The following is an 18,910-nucleotide window of genomic DNA, read 5'->3' as shown; positions in this document are numbered from 1 at the left end:
CTCCGTTGTACCAAACACTCTGCAGTGTACCGTACACAAAGAGCAGTGACTATCGTGGGACAAAAAACACAGAAATATCAAACAGATAAGAGCTTACGAGGGAAAACTTGAACGCCTGTGCTTGAACGCAATCGGCAATGTACCTCTTCTGAAGACCTCGTGTTTGGTACAATTTGCAATCCCAGCATGCAATGCGCGGATTGTCTCGCGACGCGAGATTTGCTCTCGCCTGAGACTCCGAAAGGGTGTAGTTTACTGAGGTTGCAACCACCCCCCAGCCTTCTTTAACCCTCACCTGAAATCTAGTTTGCGCCATCTGTCGTGGATTAAAGAGACATCACTGTTCACACCGACAAATTGAGAACTGATCTGATTCACAGACAGCTGTGTGTTGACCATCACGGTCACAGGCTCACCCACAAGGTCATCTCTTGGACACATTCTTTCTTTTTTACATTTAGTCAAGTTTTGACTAAATGTTTTAACATAGAGGGGGAATCGAGACGAGGGTCGTGGTGTATGTGTGTGTGTGTGTGTGTGTGTATGTGTGTGTCTGTGCGTGTGTGTGTGTGTGTGTGTCTGTCTGCGCGAGTGTGTGTGTGTGTGTAGAGCGATTCAGACCAAACTACTGGACCGATCTTTATGAAATTTGACATGAGAGTTCCTGGGAATGATATCCCCGGACGTTTTTTTCTTTTTTTCGATAAATACTTTTGATGACGTCATATCCGGCTTTTTGTAAAAGTTGAGGCGGCTCTGTCACACCCTCATTTTTCAATCAAATTGATTGAAATTTTTGTAAAGCAATCTTCGACAAAAGCCGGACTTCAGTATTGCATTTCAGTTTGGTGGCTTAAAAATTAATTAATGACTTTGGTCATTAAAAATCTGAAAATTGTAATACATTTTTTTTTATATAAAACGATCCAAATTTACGTTCATCTTATTCTACATCATTTCCTGATTCCAAAAACATATAAATATGTTATATTTGGATTAAAAACAAGCTCTGAAAATTAAAAGTATAAAAATTATGATCAAAATTAAATTTCCGAAATCGATTTGAAAACAATTTCATCTTATTCCTTGTCGGTTCCTGATTCCAAAAACATATAGATATGATATGTTTGGATTAAAAACACGCTCAGAAAGTTAAAAACGAATTAAGAGAGGTACAGAAAAGCGTGCTATGCAGCACAGCGAAACCGCCACCGCGCCAAACAGGCTCGTCACTTTCACTGCCTTTTGCACTAGCGGCGGACTACGTTCAGTTTCATTCTGTGAGTTCCACAGCTTGACTAAATGTAGTAATTTCGCCTTACGCGACTTGTTTATAGCTGATTTGTTGGGACAAGTCATATTATGATTGTCTCAATGGCGAGCACAGTCCGATGAGAATCAGTAATGTGCAGGTCTCTGTTACGGTGACTGTCATGGTGAAAAGCCTTGTGTTGGTGCTTTGATCGCTGAGGAAAAAGCTAAGAAATGACCGTTTCATTTCACGCACGCGCGTGTGCGCGCACACACACTCACACACAGCAAGCACGCACTGACGAACGCACATACACATGTGCGCGCATTAACACACTGACACACACTGACACACACACACACACACACACACACACACACACACACACACACACACACACACACTGAGACCAACATACACAGCTCTTGTTCGACCTCTACATGAACAAAAAGGCTTATGCCGTCCAGAACTACCTGACTTTGTATTTTAATCCCAATTTTGGTGCGGAGGTTAATCTCGATTCTCACTCGTTTTTCCAAGACTGATAAAGAGAAAAAAATAAGATTTAAAAAAAAACGCACAACAACAAGAAAAACGGTCTCATTTTCACAGTTACAGTACAATCACTGCTTTGAGGAGATCAAATCATCCCCGCCAGCGGTTAATGGAGGCAGATGGAAACCCTCGCTTCCTCAAACACAAGGAAAGTGTAGGAATATGGCGCCACCGTTTCCAAGCCAGATGGTGCCATTTCCGGCTTCAGGTCCGGTAACTCGTCATTCACCAGTTCCAGTTTCTTGCCGTTCAGAGACACAAATCTGAAATGACAGGAAATATGGAAGTGTGAAGAAAAGAGATGAACAATTATATAAAATAATGCGAAATAAAAAAGTTAAATAGCTATTTGTATGCACAGTGAAAATATGTCTCGAAAAACACTCGATGCAACAGATTTTTTTGTATCTATAAATTCTAAATCTTTTAGTTGGAATCAATTTTTTGAAGAAAATATTTGCTGTACAGAATAGCAGAAAACCATCATATTCTGCGCAGCTGCATTTTGTTTTTAAGAACCGCAAAGTCTTAAGATGAACAGTAAGTGTTAGGCCAAACAAAAATATATGTTGGTAACCCGACCGACCCTATTTTTTCCCGCCGACCCTAAAACTTTTTGTTCATTTCTCAAAACAAAAACAAACTTATGGCACATTTTGCGAACCAAACCGAGAATAAGGGAAGTAACCTCCTTTTAAATCAATTAAATTTACAAAAATAATTTAATTTTGTTGTTGTTAAAAGCCGACCTACCGACCCTATCCTTTTTGGTCGCGTTACCCAAAACCAACATCTATTTTTGTTTGGCCTTAGCTAGAAAACTCACTTTATAATCGTTGTTTGACTATCCCCACAAAAACATATCGCCACATTTGTTTGCTGGTGAGTATAAATGCAGCACTAATGATGAGAGTTTCAAGTGTTTAAAACTTAACAATAACGTCATTAAATCGTTATTTGTTTTGAAAGGTTACTGGTTTGAGAGCCGCACGTTTATTGCCGGAGTCATTTTTCTTATTCATTTTCATGGAAATGATCGTACCTACCCCTTAAGTTTGTACAAGAAAAGAATAACAAATAGGAACGATACCCCCCTCCCCCCCCCCTTTTTTATTTTTTTTTAAATACGTCCATCCTGAAAGGTAGCGAATCTAAAAATGTACGTAAATTTATAGCCAAGCTACCATTTAGAAAATCTTCGTACGTCTAGAGGGGTCACGCGGTACGCTGAAACAGAGATATTCTGCTATCTCTTCCTCCCCTCTCCCAACCCAGCTTCGACATGGTCCACAGACTATTTTACAGACATTATGAACAGAAAATCTGAACAATAAAGTCTTCAAACGAGGGGAGTATTACGTAGAGGTTACACGCCGAGTCTCAGTGATTATCAAAAATAATGGTCGAAGTTAGCGGATCATGAAAAATGCGAGCTTTAGCGAGCTTTTTCATGACCGCGAACTGAGACCATTATTTTTGATAATCACTGAGACGAGGTGTGTAACCTCTTTATTCCTCCTTTCTTCAGTTATTCAAAGAAAAGAGGAAGTTTTTTGCGAAAGTTTGATCGAATCCTATTCACTCAACCAGTCAATCTGCGCAGGCGATCGATTAATGCGCGGTTGTATAGTTCCGTGCAAATCATTCCATTCTGTTAACACTTCTTGTCAGTTTTCCTATTTTGGACTAAAATCAAGTACACAGATATGCTGTTATTCTGCTGTGGCGGCAAAGGCAGATATTGTGTGTTCTGTATATGTTTTGGTATCGGTTAGGATAATGTTCTTTCGTCAAATGGGACTAGCAGACGAACTTTTGCACCCGTGTTCCAACGTTAAAAACTGTATGAAGTTAAGTTTTCTGGGGAAAATAGTGTATGAAACCGCTTTATGTTGTTTAAATTGATGATATGTGTGCATTTGGTTGCGTGTGATCTGTTTATTAAATGAAATATTGTTGAAAACTGACCGTCGGATTGCAGTCTGTTGTGGAAGAAACTGAGTGAAAAGAAGGGGAACTACTCTTGTTGCTAGACAAAGTATGAGTTACTTGCCTTGAGAAATTGCTTGTGATGAACGTCTGATCTAGATTCAGAAAACAACCGAACTCATGGATTTTATATGGAGATTCATGTGTTCAGGCCTGTAGTTGTTAATTTAAATGCGGTATGTTTGTATTGTTTGCTCCAGAGATGTATACTTCGTACATTAGAGCGTTCGGAACTTTTCAGTCGCAAAAAGTAGTACCGAAACAGAACAGCTTCTCAACCCATTGCACTATCGAGGATTCAGGCTGTTGCTGGGTCGTTATTTGTTTGGTTGCTGGGTCATTATCGAAAAATAACTACCCCTACAAGTTTACAGAGGTAAAGAAGCAGAGGGGGGAATAAAAGGGGATTCAACTGTTCTATACATTCCACTTACTTGGACACGAGTCCATCGCTGTCCCCTGCGGTCAAGGTATAGCGCTGGCGAGGCATGTGGTCCAACTGGGTCATGTCAAAGGTCACGGAGTAGTTGTTGGGGTTCAGCATGTACAACACCAGGCTTCCTGCCTTAAAACTGCAAAACAAAGTAATCAACAAAAAGGATGGATGAAGAAGGCCAGATGAAAGAATGAATATGCTGAACTTTGGAGTGATCGAGAAAGGGGTGCTGAAAATGCCAAGCGAATAACCTGAAAAAAATCTGTTTGCAAGATGACATGACCTTTTTGTGTTTTTTTTAGAAATGCAATGATCTCTCTCTCTCTCTCTCTGTCTCTGTCTCTCTCTCTGTCTCTGTCTCTCTCTCTCTCTCTTTTTGTCTCTGTCTCTGTCTCTCTCTCTGTCTGTCTCTCTCTGTCTGTCTCTCTCTCTCTCTGTCTCTCTCTCTCTCTCTCTCTCTCTCTCTGATCGTTGTGCAAAACCGTGTCGAGGAAAATATATTTGTTGAACAGAATAAAGCACTTTCTTGATCCACACTCAAGGTTATTATTTTATAATGCATACATACAAACCATCACGGATTATTGTTCGACCATCTGGGACTCTGCCAGTGCAAACATTTTAAAACCACTGTACAGTCTACACAGACGAGCACTAAAATCAGTTCTATTAAAACAATCCAGTCTTGTTTTCGACGATTATAAAAAACTTAAGATTTTGCCCTTAAAAGAAAGATTTAAATCAAATAAAGGCGTCCTCCTTCACAAAATCCTTTCCGGCCATGCACCGAGTGCTTTCATTACAAAATTTAAAGCCAAACCAAGCCGAAAATTCAACGTCCCCATTCCGCGGATAGATCTCTTTAAATCAAGTTTAGCTTATTCTGGCAGCGTTTTGTGGAATTCTCTCCCGGAATCAGTTCGAGTCCCAACAAGTCTCAATACTTTCAAAAAACACCTCTCATTACATTTAATGTCAAATTACGAAAAGTCACAGTGATGGAAGACTTCGTTCTGATTATTTTCATATTGATCATATCTGTCCATAAAGCATCAGTGTTTCATAACGCAAGAATGTATGTATAGCCTACAACGTGTATATAGTCATGTGAATAGTTTCTCTGCCTTGCTTATCTTTTGTAATTGTTTTACGTATGTATATATATATATATGTATTCAAATTAGAATAGTCCCTCTCTGGGCGAGGGCTGGTTGAAAAGAAGCTCGTTTATATTGCTTATGCCACAACCCTCGTAAAATAAAATTTGATTTGATTTGATTTGATTTGATCTCTCTCTCTCTCTCTCTCTCTCTCTCTCTCTATGACACGTGCGGACGTGTCTGCGAGAGCTGCGGGAATTTGATGGAATTTACCTAGTTCAACTGTGCTTCAAGTTCCCAAAATTGATGTGCATGGATATAACGGTGTGTATGTTCTTCTTGTGAAAGATGAACTTGTGAATTTATTTTTCTGTGGAGATACCAGCATCTTTCTTTGTTCTGTTTATGTGTGTATTCGCGCACTGGACATTGTTCAAGCTGTGCTAGCATCACGCGGCTCCAGCATGAAGGAAGTGGGCGCCAGACAGTGTCTGTGACTGTACTTCAGACTTGTATCCGGTTACCAGCCTCGCTGTCTAGCCTGCTTAGTCATGGTTGACTGAACACTAATTGTTGCCATCTGTAACTTTTGTGCTGGCTGTGTGGACACTTTGTGTGCTATTCCGGATAAAGGCCATCATGGAGATTATAACGAGTATAACAAGTTACATACACTTGGCTTGATTTCATATAATGTAATGATGTCAAATTCGGATGGGGTCGTTCGTGACAAAATACAACTAAAAACATGTCTATAATTACTCGCTCAAAACTACAGAGATCTTTGGAATTTATTGAACACAAAAAGGATCACAATGAGGTAACTTTCACATGTAAACCCTGTTGCTTCCCGACGTGGAGGGCAGTCATCCGATACAGATACGTGATTGACTTGCCTTCCCGAGGTTACTCCACAAAATGGACAGATTACAAACGCAAGAGCGGACATGTTGAAATTATTGACTGTGAAGATGACTACTCAGCATCATCTATCGTCATCACCCCCACCCCAGCGCAGCTGGACCAAACCACTGTTCGTCTGCACCATGCGAGCCAGAAACTGCTGACCATGCATTTCTATCCTAAGACCAACATGTTTTTGGTCCAAGGCAAGCTGTGCCAGGACTGGGTGAGAGATGATTTTCAACGCTTACAGGGAGTGGTACACGGGCTGATGGACCTAGACAACATGTCTGGCAGTGCGTCACACGCCGTGTACAGCACCGTACCTCTGGACACGCCCCCTACTGCTGGCAATTCTTCCAGCGCTATCGCTGCTGCTACTGAAGGTGGCGATGACTCGGACATCAGCGTCTCAAGCGACGACAGCACTGTTGCAGCTGCAACTGAAGGCAGTGACAACATCGTCTCGAGCGACGACAGCACTGTTGCAGCTGTTACGGAAGGTGGCGACGACTCAAACATCAGCGTCTCAAGCGACGACAGCACTGTCGCTGCTGCTACTGAAGGTGGCGGTGGCATCAGCGTCTCGAGCGACGACAGCACTGTCGCTGCTGTTACTGAAGGTGGCGGCGACATCATCGTCTCGAGCGACCACAGCACTGTCGCTGCTGTTTCTGAAGGTGGCAGTGACATCATCGTCTCGAGGGACGACAGCACTGTCGCCGCTGCTACTGAAGGTGGCGGTGACATCATCGTCTCGAGCGACCACAGCACTGTCGCCGCTGCTACTGAAGGTGGCGGTGACATCATCGTCTCGAGCGACCACAGCACTGTCGCTGCTGCTACTGAAGGTGGCGGCGACATCATCGTCTCGAGCGACCACAGCACTGTCGCCGCTGCTACTGAAGGTGGCGGTGACATCATCGTCTCGAGCGACCACAGCACTGTCGCCGCTGCTACTGAAGGTGGCGGTGACATCATCGTCTCGAGCGACCACAGCACTGTCGCCGCTGCTACTGAAGGTGGTGGTGACATCATCGTCTCGAGCGACCACAGCCCTGTCGCTGCTGCTAACAACAGCACCCCCAGCATCGACAACAAACATGCCGCTACTTCTGACATTGATGGTGACGGTGACGCTTCCACCGATAGTACAGACACTTGTGTACATGACATGCTCCGTGCCATGGTTGAGAAATTAGCCTCTGAACTAAGAGATCTCAAGGTCCAAACGGACAGAAAGATTAAGGCAAATGAGGGTGGGCGTGACAGAGAGGTGAAGGACTTAAGCGAGCGACTCACAGCTCTTTCCAGAGACAATGAGGGCTTAAAAAAGCGCTGTCAGGCTCTAGAGAGCAAGGTGAAAGACCTGCAGAAAGAGCCTCGGAACAAGACTGTCCAGCGCTCACCGTCTCCCGAAGCCCCACCCCTGCAACAGTCACCTCAAGGCAAAGTCGCTCATGCTCAGCCAATTAGCGTGACCACGAACTACGGCCGCTACGCCCATCACTCAAGTGACACGGCACTCATTACCGAGCCTGAGCCCCAAGCTTGTAGCAGTCAGTCATCCCCGTCCTCCATGGTCCGCCCGCGGACTACCAAATCAACCGAGACGACAGACACTCAGAGGAAGACAGCTCTCCGCCTCCCAACCTCCTGCACGTGTCTGCTTATTGGAGATTCCAACCTTAGACGCGTGTCCAGGAGACGGCTTGATCGGTCAGGACAAACGGAGGTGAGAACCTTAAGTGGGATTACCACCCCTCAACTTACTACCGTCATTGCCAGCAGCAACACTTTTCCTGACGTTAGGAAGATTGTTCTGCATGTCGGTACGAATGACGACATACAAAACACGAGGGAACTTCAAAGAAACTATAAGACGCTATTATCTGAAATATCGCTACGCTTCCCTAATGCGGTCATCTTTGTCGCAGCCATCCCTCCACAGGCTCAGCGCAAAGTTACTCGGCAGATTCTGCAAGTTAACACTGAGCTCGCGTCGCTATGTGATAGTGTAAAGGTGCAGTTCTTGGCACTGTCGGATATCTGGCGCCTTGACAGTGACGGTCAAACTGACCCAGACATATTGCAAGACAAGGTCCACTACTCTGCAAGGGGCCTGTCTCTACTCGTAAAGGACATCAAAGCCATCGTTTTTGAGAAGCGACTAGGCAGAGCTTCGTTTGCAGACGTCGTTCGAGGCGGAGCGCCTCCGCCCAAATCACACCAACCACTGCAAGAGAAGCAGCAGCAACAGTCACCTCACCAACAACAGCAATGGACACCTCATCAACAGCAGCAGCAGCTGCCACAACAACCTAAACGAGTGTGATTTCGCACATGCGATTTCATAACTATTAACTATGTCGTTCAACACCTCCAGACATTGTGTTAATTTTGTCCACGACCCCCTAAGTATTCTGCTGCTTTAACAGTGTGAAAACATCTGCATCCAAACACGCGTGTGTTTCTTCTTTGTGTGTGTTAATCTACGATTCAGACCCGTTTGCGGAGAGACTATGAATGCCTCTGCTTAAAGAAAGTGAAATCGTGTTGGCGTTGTGGGGATTTAATGCAGCGCATCGTTCATCCCTGTTCGAACTGTTCAATTTTATTTTATCATATTCTGTATGTGTATGAGTGCAGTGCTAGCAGGAACATTTATAATTGCTGTGCATCGAACGCTTATAACATTTCGCAGAATTTTTTTAAATCCTGATTTATTACTTCTCACTTGACTTTTCCCTTAAGTTAGCCAGTTACTGAAGTCGTAACTTGTTTGCTTCACTTTTTACTCTTTGTGCATTAATTTTTCTCCGTGTTTGTTTATTGATTTCATCTCTCAGATTTTTGGTTGTTGTTAATAATTTTGTTTATTATATTATGAATTTAAACGTGTCAAAACACACTCTCCAGGTTGGACATCTTAATGTCTATCATCTCGTTAACAAAGTGCCTGATATATGCGTGCTGCTAAACCAAAGCTCAAAGCCAGTTCATGTTTTTGGGATGAGCGAAACACGGCTCGACTCGAGAATTGCCGATAACTTGATTTACATTCCCCAATACTCTGTTTTGCGACGCGACAGCGCAAGGAAGAATCAGACAGGCATTGCAGTCTATATTCATGAATCAATTTCTGAATTTGCAACACGAAGAACTGATTTAGAGGACGACAATATTGAGTGCGTTTGGATCGAAGTAAAAAACTGTAAATCCTCGCCTCTGCTCATAGGTTATATATATCGTAACCCTGCCGAAACGTCGATTTGGTCAGAATATTTCATTCAGATGATGGATAAAGTCAAATCACGCAATAAAGATATTGTATTGCTTGGAGATTTTAATATTAATCTGAATAAGCCTCAAACAGTATGGAATTCAACAACAACTTTATTAGGTCTTCATCAACTGGTTCTGAACCCAACAAGAATAACAGACACAACTGCAACTCTTATTGATCACATATATACTGATAATAAGAAGATTGTTTCTAATGTGTATGTGTCCAATTCCAGTATTAGCGATCATATGCCTATTTTTTGTTCGGTCTCTATGCGCTTGCCTAAATCAGGACCAAAAGGCCACACGACCATAGAATACAGAAGTTTTAGACATTTTGATGAGTGTGCATTTTTTCGTGATCTTAGTGAAGCTCCATTTCAGAGCGTTTTTGATTTCAGTCTTGCAGAGGATGCTTTTGATCAATTGTATAGCATTTTAAGCACAATTATAGATAAACACGTGCCCCTGCGTCAGCATAGAGTAAAACATGCCAGACTTCCGCCTTGGTTAACATCAGATATTATAGAGGCGATGGCTCTGAGAGATTATTTCAAGGAAAATAAGATGACAGACGAATATAAACAGCAGAGGAATGAGGTGTTAAACCGTGTGAGACAATCCAAAACTGGTTACTTTGATAAATTAATTTCCGATAAGAAAGATACTGCAACAATTTGGCGGGCAGTAAATGAAATCCTTGATAAATCTAGGAAAAGGTCAACTGCTAATCTAACAAAACTATCTGCGGAAGAATTTAATAATCATTTTATATCTTTAGCGGATAAATTGAAGGCTTCTGTGGCAGAAACAAATTCTCGGGATAGAGATGACTGTTTTGAAAAATTGGACGAATTCTGTCAGCGGAACAGAATAAACAATGAAGCGTTTATCATTCCTCCGATTGCAGTTCATGAGGTCGGAACATTTATTGAAAACCTGGAGAATAAAAAGTCCATGGGTCCTGATAAAATACCCGTGAAGTTATTGAAGCTTTCTCTACCGTATATTGTGGATTCGCTCACGTTTGTATATAACCTTAGTATTGAGCAGAACTTTTTTCCGTCTAAATTGAAAAGCGCCAAAGTCATACCCCTTCCCAAATGTAAAGATCTCTCAGACCCAAGTAATTTTAGACCCATTTCTTTACTGCCTGTTTTGTCAAAACCATTAGAAAGGCATGTGCACAAGCATCTTCTTGCTTACATGGAAGAACAACATTTGTTCCATCAGTTTCAATCCGGTTTTCGGTCCAAGCATTCTTGCCACACAGCTCTTACGTCTCTCTGCGAAGCTTGGCTGTCAGCAATGAACAAGTCTGAAGTTACAGGAGCATTGTTTTTGGACTTTAAGAAAGCATTTGACTTAGTCGATCATTCCATATTGCTGAAAAAATTACACTATTATTTGAGAAACGATTCGGTCTGTGACTTCTTTAAATCGTATCTTGCTGACCGGACACAGTATGTCACTCTACAATGCCAGAATTCGTCTACTGCACTAGTAAGACATGGCGTCCCTCAAGGGTCTATATTAGGACCTATTCTCTTTTGTATTTACGTTAATGATTTGCCTTTACATGTATCGGATGATAAAGTCAAATGCGAGTTTTTTGCAGACGATTCGTCTATCCATACCAGTAACACCTCGTTGGAATCAGTAAATTCTTCTCTGAAGAACACTTTGGACGAAGTTGCGAAATGGTGCACATCAAATGCCATGATACTGCACCCAGAAAAAACTAAAAGCATTGTTATTACCACAAGACAAAAGCATCAGCTAAGTCCTCTTAAATTACAACTGACCTTAGGTACAACTCAAATACAGCAAGTTAAAGAACACCGCATACTTGGTGTAACTGTTGATGAAGAAATGAAATGGCAAACACACATAAGCAACCTCTGCAAAGTGTTATCAAGGAATTTGTATTTGTTGTCAAAACTCAAACATTATGCGAAGTCTGAAACATTAAAAATGTTCGTTCATGCTCATATAATGCCTCATATTAATTTTGCTTCGACATTGTGGGATGGCTGCAGCGATGTTCACTTATTAAAACTCAATTCTTTGTACCGTCGTGCTGCAAAACTTATCCTGTATGAATCGCACATGTCTACAGAAATGAAGTTAAACATCCTTAATTTCCTTCCCCTAAAAACCCACCTTGCATACAATAAGGCTGTCTTTATGTATAAAGTAGTTCATGGTGATGTGCCCAGTTATGTGCAATCCTATTTTACACATGTTACGAAGAGGTATGGGTCTCAAAATTTACTTCCTCCAATTCCTCGTATAGATCTTTATAAATCCAGCTTAGCTTTTTCAGGATCATCTCTGTGGAATTCTTTGCCAATAGAAATCAAACGATCCGCATCATTAAAGGCCTTTAAAAGGCAGTTGCACACATATTTGAGCACACTATAAACTGCCCCTGATGTCTAGTTTCCATTGTGTACTCGGATAATGTATCAATGCTCTTAAGTGTTTGTTTTTTATGTTTATACTCGACCATTATTTTGATGTTTTACTAGTTTAATACTTTGATTAGATACTGTTCATTTTAGGTATGAAATGATAGCATGTGCTTGTGTGTAGATATGCGAGCGCACGCTCGCGCGCGCGAGCATGTGTGTGTGTATATGTGTGTGTGTGTGTGTGTGTGTGTGTGTGTGCATGTGTGTGTGCATGTGTGTGTGTGCATGTGTGTGTGTGTGTGTGTGTGAGTTTATGTGTGCATGTGTGTGTGTATACGTGTGTGTGGATGTGTGTGTGTGTATGTGCGCAGTCTTTGCTTTCGTTTACAATTATTCTCTGTATATGTTCCAAGGACAGGTTGGAAGATTAGGCTAAGCCTAAAACCTTTATCCTTATGTAATAAAGTTCTGAGTTCTGAGTTCTGAGTTCTCTCTCTCTCTCTTTCTCTCATCCTTCGTCTATCGCAGATAACCACACGCGTTAATGTTTGAGAGAAGATTTATACAAACTTGTCAGTGTTGGCACAGGCAGCGTAGACACGGACATCGTGACGTCCTGTAGCGTTGAACACGGCGCCACGTACAATCCTTTTGTACAACACTGTCAGCCAGAAATCCTGACAATACAAAATGACAAACATAAAATATTTCATTGATAAAGTGTTGGTTTTAGGAAATCAGATATTGAAGTAAAACCTGCAACCTTAACCGGGGTCTCTCATTGTATATACACCTACATGACTATTTCCCAAACACAAATGACATCAAAGCTAGTTCGTGAAGTGGGATGAGCCGGTAACGATGCCCCAACCCTGACTACCCTTTTTTAAGACCCTTTTATTTATTTAATTGTTTTTTAAAGATTTTATGTTCACAGCGTCTATACATTTTTAGAGCACCTCCCTTTTAAGACAGTTCCCTTTTTGGACGAAATAGTTTTTTCTCTTCCCCTCATGTTACAAGGAAAAAGTACTCACAAAATTGAGTGATAATTTTCCAGATTTCCTTCTACGTTTTCCGAGTAAATGCACACACACACACACATACACACGCACGCACGCACGAACGCACGCACGCACGCACGCAAGCACGCGCGCGCACACGCACACGCACACACACACACACACAAACACACACACACACACAAACACACACACACACACACAAAACTTCTCACTGGATTAGGGTTGAGGTCAATATCAACTAGGGCGTAGTTTCCACCATAGAAATCCTGACGAATCACGGTCTGGATGCCTTTTGAAGATGCAACTCCAAGCTTGTCCAGCCATCTGCATAGAGAAGAATTTAAAATAAAAAGAAAGATAAGTTTTTGGAACGTTGTTATTGACAAAATTCGAACAACACAACCAACTCACAGAAACCCAGCAATCGAACAAGAAGACAAAATCACGGAAACGCAGCAATGAAATAAAGACAAACTCGCAGAAACCGAGAAATAAATTAAAGACCAACTCACAGACAAAAAACAATCGAACAAGAGGACCAACTCACAAAAATCCAGCAACAAATCTGTCGGACTGGCCCAGCGCGCCACCATTGTATGCTGACGACGTCTCACTGAGCCAGACGGGAAGCAGGGGGTCCACGGAGCGAGTCTGGTTGAAGACGCTGTCCACCTGGTGTTTGAACGAGTCCATGATCTTCACGTTGGTGAAGTGGCTAAGAATACGGTCTGCTCCTGCAAAGTAATAGCTGGAAAAAAAGACAATATTTTAAAATAAAAGACGAACTTGTCTATAACGACCACCAAGAAGCAGCGGTCGCTATTGAGAGGTTGTCTTTATGGAAAAGGGAATCATGTTAAAAAACAAAACCTTTTCAATTAATAGCAATCAAATACAAACATCAAATTACTTAACTTCAAACTTAGAATGACTCACTGATGAAAAGAAGCTGCCCGAACAACCTTGGATCCTCCAGCGGCCAGGAATCTGCAACAGATATAAATGTCATGAACATGCGACCGAATAAAACCAAAAGGAAGCCTGTTCATTTTAGGGATAATCTCGAGATCAAAACCAGTCTTGTCCGGCACATGGATACACATTTGTACCAAAGCCTTATACATTTTCATTTTCATTACTTTATTGTCCCATCGCTGGGAAATTCGGGTCGCTTCCTCCCAGTGGAAAGCTAGCAGCAACGGAGTCGCGCTACCCAGGTGTCTGCGTGTTTAGGTGTATTCAGCCACCTGCACTTATGACCGAATGACCAAGGTCTTTTACGTGCCATTGTGATGACACGGGGGTGGGACATGGCTTCCGTCTCTGGGTCTGCACATAAAGTTGACCCGTGTCCGTCCCGGCCCGAATTCGAACCTGCGACCTTCCGATCACAAGTCCAGTGCTCTACCAACTGAGCTACCGGGCCCCCGTATTAGCTCCTCATTTTACCGTGCATTATGTATGTATGTTTGCTCACGTCTCAAAATAGTCTGCAGGGCTGCCTGCAGTCTCAGGCCCGATGATGAAGGACCCATAGTACTTGGGGAACTCGGACAGCAGACTCTGCAGCGATGCGACGTCTTTAGCAAGCTGGCTGGGGGAGAGAGTCGTGTTGTACATGCGCTTGAAGAGGTTGTATTCTGTTTTGGAGAAAGGGTAAGGCCAAATAAAAATATATGCTGGTTTAGGGTAACCCGACCGACCCTATTTTTCCCGCCGACCCTAAAACTTTGTTTTCATTTCTAAAAAAAAACAACTAAACTTTTGGCACATTTTGCGAACCATACCCAGACTAAGGGAAGTAACCTCCTTTAAAATCGACCACATTAAAAAAAAATAACATAATGAATAATCAATAAAAGGCCGACCGACCGACCGTATTTTTTTGGGTCACGTTACCCTAAACCACCATATATTTTTGTTTGGCCTAATACAAATGAATTAAGAATATAGATAAAACAGAAAAAATTATGGCAACAGAAACAATGGAATACTGATTGTATTTTCAAAAGGGTGCTTGGGGTGGGGGATGGGGGGGGGGGGGGTGGGCATCCACAAAAATGTCGATAGAAGACCAGTATCTGATTCGAAAGACACGTACCGTTTCCCATCTCAAAGCCAGCAATGGTGTAGTTCCTGTCAGCAGAAAACTGCAGCAGCTGGCGAGCGTTGTCAGGATTCCAGGAGCCGTCAGCGTTCCGCTTGAGTGCATTGAAGTCGAAGATGAAGTCCCAGCCAACTGTCTGCACAAACTCGTTGATGGTCACCCACTGCTCAGCTGGAAGGAAAGGTAACAATTTATTGTCTATCTGTGTGTTTCTCCGAGTGACTGTCTGCGCCCCCCCCCCCCCCCTCTCTCTCTCTCTCTCTCTCTTTCTCTCTCTCTCTCTCTGCCTCTCTCTCTGCCTCTCTCTCTTTCTCTCTCTCTCCTCTCTCTCTCTCTCTCTCCCTCTCTCTCTCTCTCTCTGTCTCTCTCTCTTTCTCTCTCTCTCTCTCTCTCTTTTTTTTTCTCTCTCTATTTCTCACACACAAAATACGACACATGTTGAGGATCTTTGCTCTACAAGAAGCGAACAGGATTCAGAGGAGAAGACTTTGAAGAAAAGCACTCAAGAAGTAGAAGAAGAACAAGAAAAGAACAACAAGAACAACAAGAAAAACAAGAAGAACAAGAACAAGAACAAGAAGTGTTTTCAGGAAACGCCCAACCTGTCATGTTAAAGCCTGGTTTTGCTGGAGCCATAATCGTACTGTGGTCACTGTGGTCACGACCAGTGTCCAGAACATAGGTCATCGCGTCAGCACTGGTGCCGCCCAAGCGAAAGAAGGTTGGCACCAAAGCACGTGCTAGGGTCTGGACCTTCTTGGAGCTGCAAAGTAAACCTCAAACATCAGATTGTACAAAACAACTGATCTTTTTCAGCAAATTAAACCCCGCGGCTGCCTCCCATTCGGTTGGTATAACTTGCTCGTGCATGTCGGCCAAGGTCTCTTCTACTTCACCAACAAATTAGCTGACAATCTAGCAAGACAACAACTTTGGGAGAACAGTGAAAGCGATCACATCGGTGGGTGTATGTTGGGAGGGGGTCACCCTGCAGCTGGGCCTGGAGAGTTTTGTTTGTCGGCCTTCCTTTTCTTCGTTGTGATTCATTCGACATCTCCTCTGGTTTCCAACAACTTTTTAAACGACCAAAGACTCACCTCTTTTCTGTAGACACAATTACTAACAGTCAAACATGTGTATAACCACCACACAAGGGCCCGACGAAAAATGGGCGTTATAGACAGGTGACCGCGCTGAAAAGGTAAATTACATAAGTCCCTTCTCTGTGATCGTCTGGGTTGGTCATAATGGGTAGGTGGACGTTATCGACAGGTGGTCGCCAGGGCAGTTTCGATTGTACTTTACTTTCTTCCCTGAAATCGCACACCTCCTTTCTAAAGATAAAATTACTTTCCTTCGCTTACCTGAAATCCAGCGTGGCCCAGTTATGCTCGACAGCCCCAGTATCTATGGTGACGCCGACGAAGTGGGAGGTGATGGTGCCCAGTGACTGTTGAAAGTTGATATTCACCACCACTGGCGTGACCAAGGAGTTATCCTTCTTTGGCAGAGTTCTGCCCCTTCCTTTCTCATTGTTCACAGAGAAATGGGGGGCATTGTGTTGCGAAGCCCGTGATATTCCGAAGAGGCACAAAATGGCAAAGAGGAATGGTGCAACAGAGACCTGCATTGTGAAGTCTGTACGCTGTATCTGGAAATAATAAAGCAATAAATCATGACACAGGGGTGCCTTTTGAATCAAAAGACATCCTTTGGACCAGCCAACCAGTGTACCTGCATTGCGGGTGGCCTGTTAGGGCAGGTACGTTTTAGTCAAGATTATAAACAGATGGACTGAGGAAGGTCTCTTTTTGGGGGGACAGGTATCGCAGCGCAGGCACCACTGTATAAACCAGTTTTCTGAAGTTATTGCAATGGAACTAAGGGGGAGGGAGGGGGGCTAATCATCGGAAACACTGCGAATTTGTTCTTAAAATCCGAAAATACATAAAACAAGTCGCGTAAGGCGAAAATACAACATTTAGTCAATTACAGAATGAAACTGAACGCACTGCAATTTTTCAGCAAGACCGTATACTCGTAGCATCGTCAGTCCACCGCTCGTGGCAAAGGCAGTGAAATTGACAAGAAGAGCAGGGTAGTAGTTGTGCTGAGAAGGATAGCACGTTTTTTCTGTACCTCTCTTCGTTTTAACTTTCTGAGCGTGTTTTCAATCCAAACATATCATATCTATATGTTTTTGGAATCAGGAACATACAAGGAATAAGATGAAAGTGTTTTTAAATTGATTTTAAAAATTTAATTTTGATCATAATTTTTATATTTTTAATTTTCAGAGCTTGTTTTTAATCCAAATATACCATATTTATATGTTTTTGGAATCAGGAAATAATGAAGAATAAGATGAACGTAAATTTGGATCGTTTTATAAAAAACATTTTTTTTTTTTACAATTTTCAGATTTTTAATGACCAAAGTCATTAATTAATTTTTAAGCCACCAAGCTGAAATACAATACCGTAGTCCGGCCTTTGTGGAAGATTGCTTGGCCAAAATTTCAATCAATTTGATTGAAAAATGAGGGTGTGACAGTGCCGCCTCAACTTTTACAAAAAGCCGGATATGACGTCATCAAAGACATTGATCGAAAAAAAAAAAAAACGTCCGGGGATATCATTTTCAGGAACTCGCATGTAAAATTTCATAAAGATCTGTCCAGTAGTTTAGTCTGAATCGCTCTACCCACACACACGCACAGACAGACAGACGGACAGCCAGACACACACACACACACACACACACACACACACACACACACACACACACACACACACACACACACACACCACGACCCTCGTCTCGATTCCCCCTCTATGTTAGAACATTTAGTCAAAATTGACTAAATGTAAAAAGAGAGGCTAAACCGGTGAAAGCTTTCATGCAATTCTCGTTTCACTTAGTACTGAAGGCCTACTCACGTATTTACAAAGACGACGTCGACGACACTGGTGAAAAAGACAATACTACGGTTTCGACCCTTGGGGTTTAGTACGCGTTCCTAATGACACGAATGAAATGACATGTCCAAACGGCAGAAATTGAAATATAATGGCGAAGACAGCAATACATTTTAAGAGTAAAAACATAAAACTGAAGTCAACAATCTTTGACTACTTTGCAGACAACTTCACACTGACTCTAACTCACAAAATGGTATTTCAATCAACACTTGTAGTTTTGTAGTTTTATACTTGCGCGTATGAGGATGAAACGTGTACTTACCCTTGAAATTCTGAATAAGGGTCTATGTTTCACTTGACTCTTGAGGCTATATAGCTATGCCTACTTGAACTCAGACATAAGGGGTCGGTTTTGCACACGTTTCTCTCTTAATCAATTACCTCATGCTTCTCTTGACTCAACTTTCTTGAAGCAATATCATGTCCTGAATCTCGATCACTTGATCGGGTTCACGTTATCAATTTCCCCAACTTCTGACCATGCCTTTGTCAAACTGATACTGATCAGGTGTAGTAGTTGTGTATGCGTTTGTTGACATCAAATTGCGACATTCCGAAAGTAGGGGAAGGGCTCCTATTATGGACCACCTTTTGGTTCATGCTGATAACTAGCTTGGTTTCTTGCGAACAAGTTTCATTTTGTGTTTGGTAGTCCTTCTCTCTTAGGTTAACCGTTAGGCCTAATTAGAGTGACATAGCTTTGATAGACATTCAGCAAAAATTAAATACAGAAAAAATCACAAAGGGTCCATATTAGGAGCCGGTCCATATTAGGAGCCCTTCCCCTAATTACTGAAGATCTCACTTGATCCAGAATGATAAACTCAGTAGACGTTGAATTGGACCAATAAGAAGATGGTCAG

General features: G+C 42.3%; 1 protein-coding gene across 1 annotated transcript; it reads right to left on the bottom strand.

Annotated features, from left to right (window-relative positions):
* Positions 1-1,722: 1,722 nt before the first annotated feature.
* On the bottom strand, positions 1,723-18,602 carry LOC138978174 (heparanase-like). Its single transcript, XM_070350833.1, has 11 exons — positions 18,310-18,602; positions 16,431-16,717; positions 15,669-15,829; positions 15,061-15,237; positions 14,437-14,599; positions 13,896-13,946; positions 13,507-13,707; positions 13,172-13,283; positions 12,505-12,611; positions 4,231-4,368; positions 1,723-2,070 (listed from the first exon to the last, which is right to left on the bottom strand). Exons 2-11 carry the CDS (start codon positions 16,694-16,696, stop codon positions 1,914-1,916), a joined length of 1,533 nt encoding a protein of 510 aa, XP_070206934.1. The 5' UTR covers positions 16,697-16,717; positions 18,310-18,602; the 3' UTR covers positions 1,723-1,913.
* Positions 18,603-18,910: the final 308 nt, after the last annotated feature.

The sequence above is a fragment of the Littorina saxatilis genome, linkage group LG10 (assembly GCF_037325665.1).
Source record: "Littorina saxatilis isolate snail1 linkage group LG10, US_GU_Lsax_2.0, whole genome shotgun sequence".
In the NCBI taxonomy this organism is placed as follows: domain Eukaryota; kingdom Metazoa; phylum Mollusca; class Gastropoda; order Littorinimorpha; family Littorinidae; genus Littorina; species Littorina saxatilis.
This window is presented reverse-complemented; position numbering and strand designations above follow the sequence as displayed.

Excerpts from the sequence above, each read along its gene's own strand:
- LOC138978174 (XM_070350833.1), bottom strand. The coding sequence starts at position 16,696 with ATGCAGGTCTCTGTTGCACCATTCCTCTTTGCCATTTTGTGCCTCTTC. Across the intron at positions 15,830-16,430 it reads TGGGCCACGCTGGATTTCAG|CTCCAAGAAGGTCCAGACCC; the intron begins GTAAGCGAAGGA and ends TTTACTTTGCAG. Across the intron at positions 13,284-13,506 it reads AGATTTGTTGCTGGATTTTT|ATGGCTGGACAAGCTTGGAG; the intron begins GTGAGTTGGTCC and ends TTCTCTATGCAG.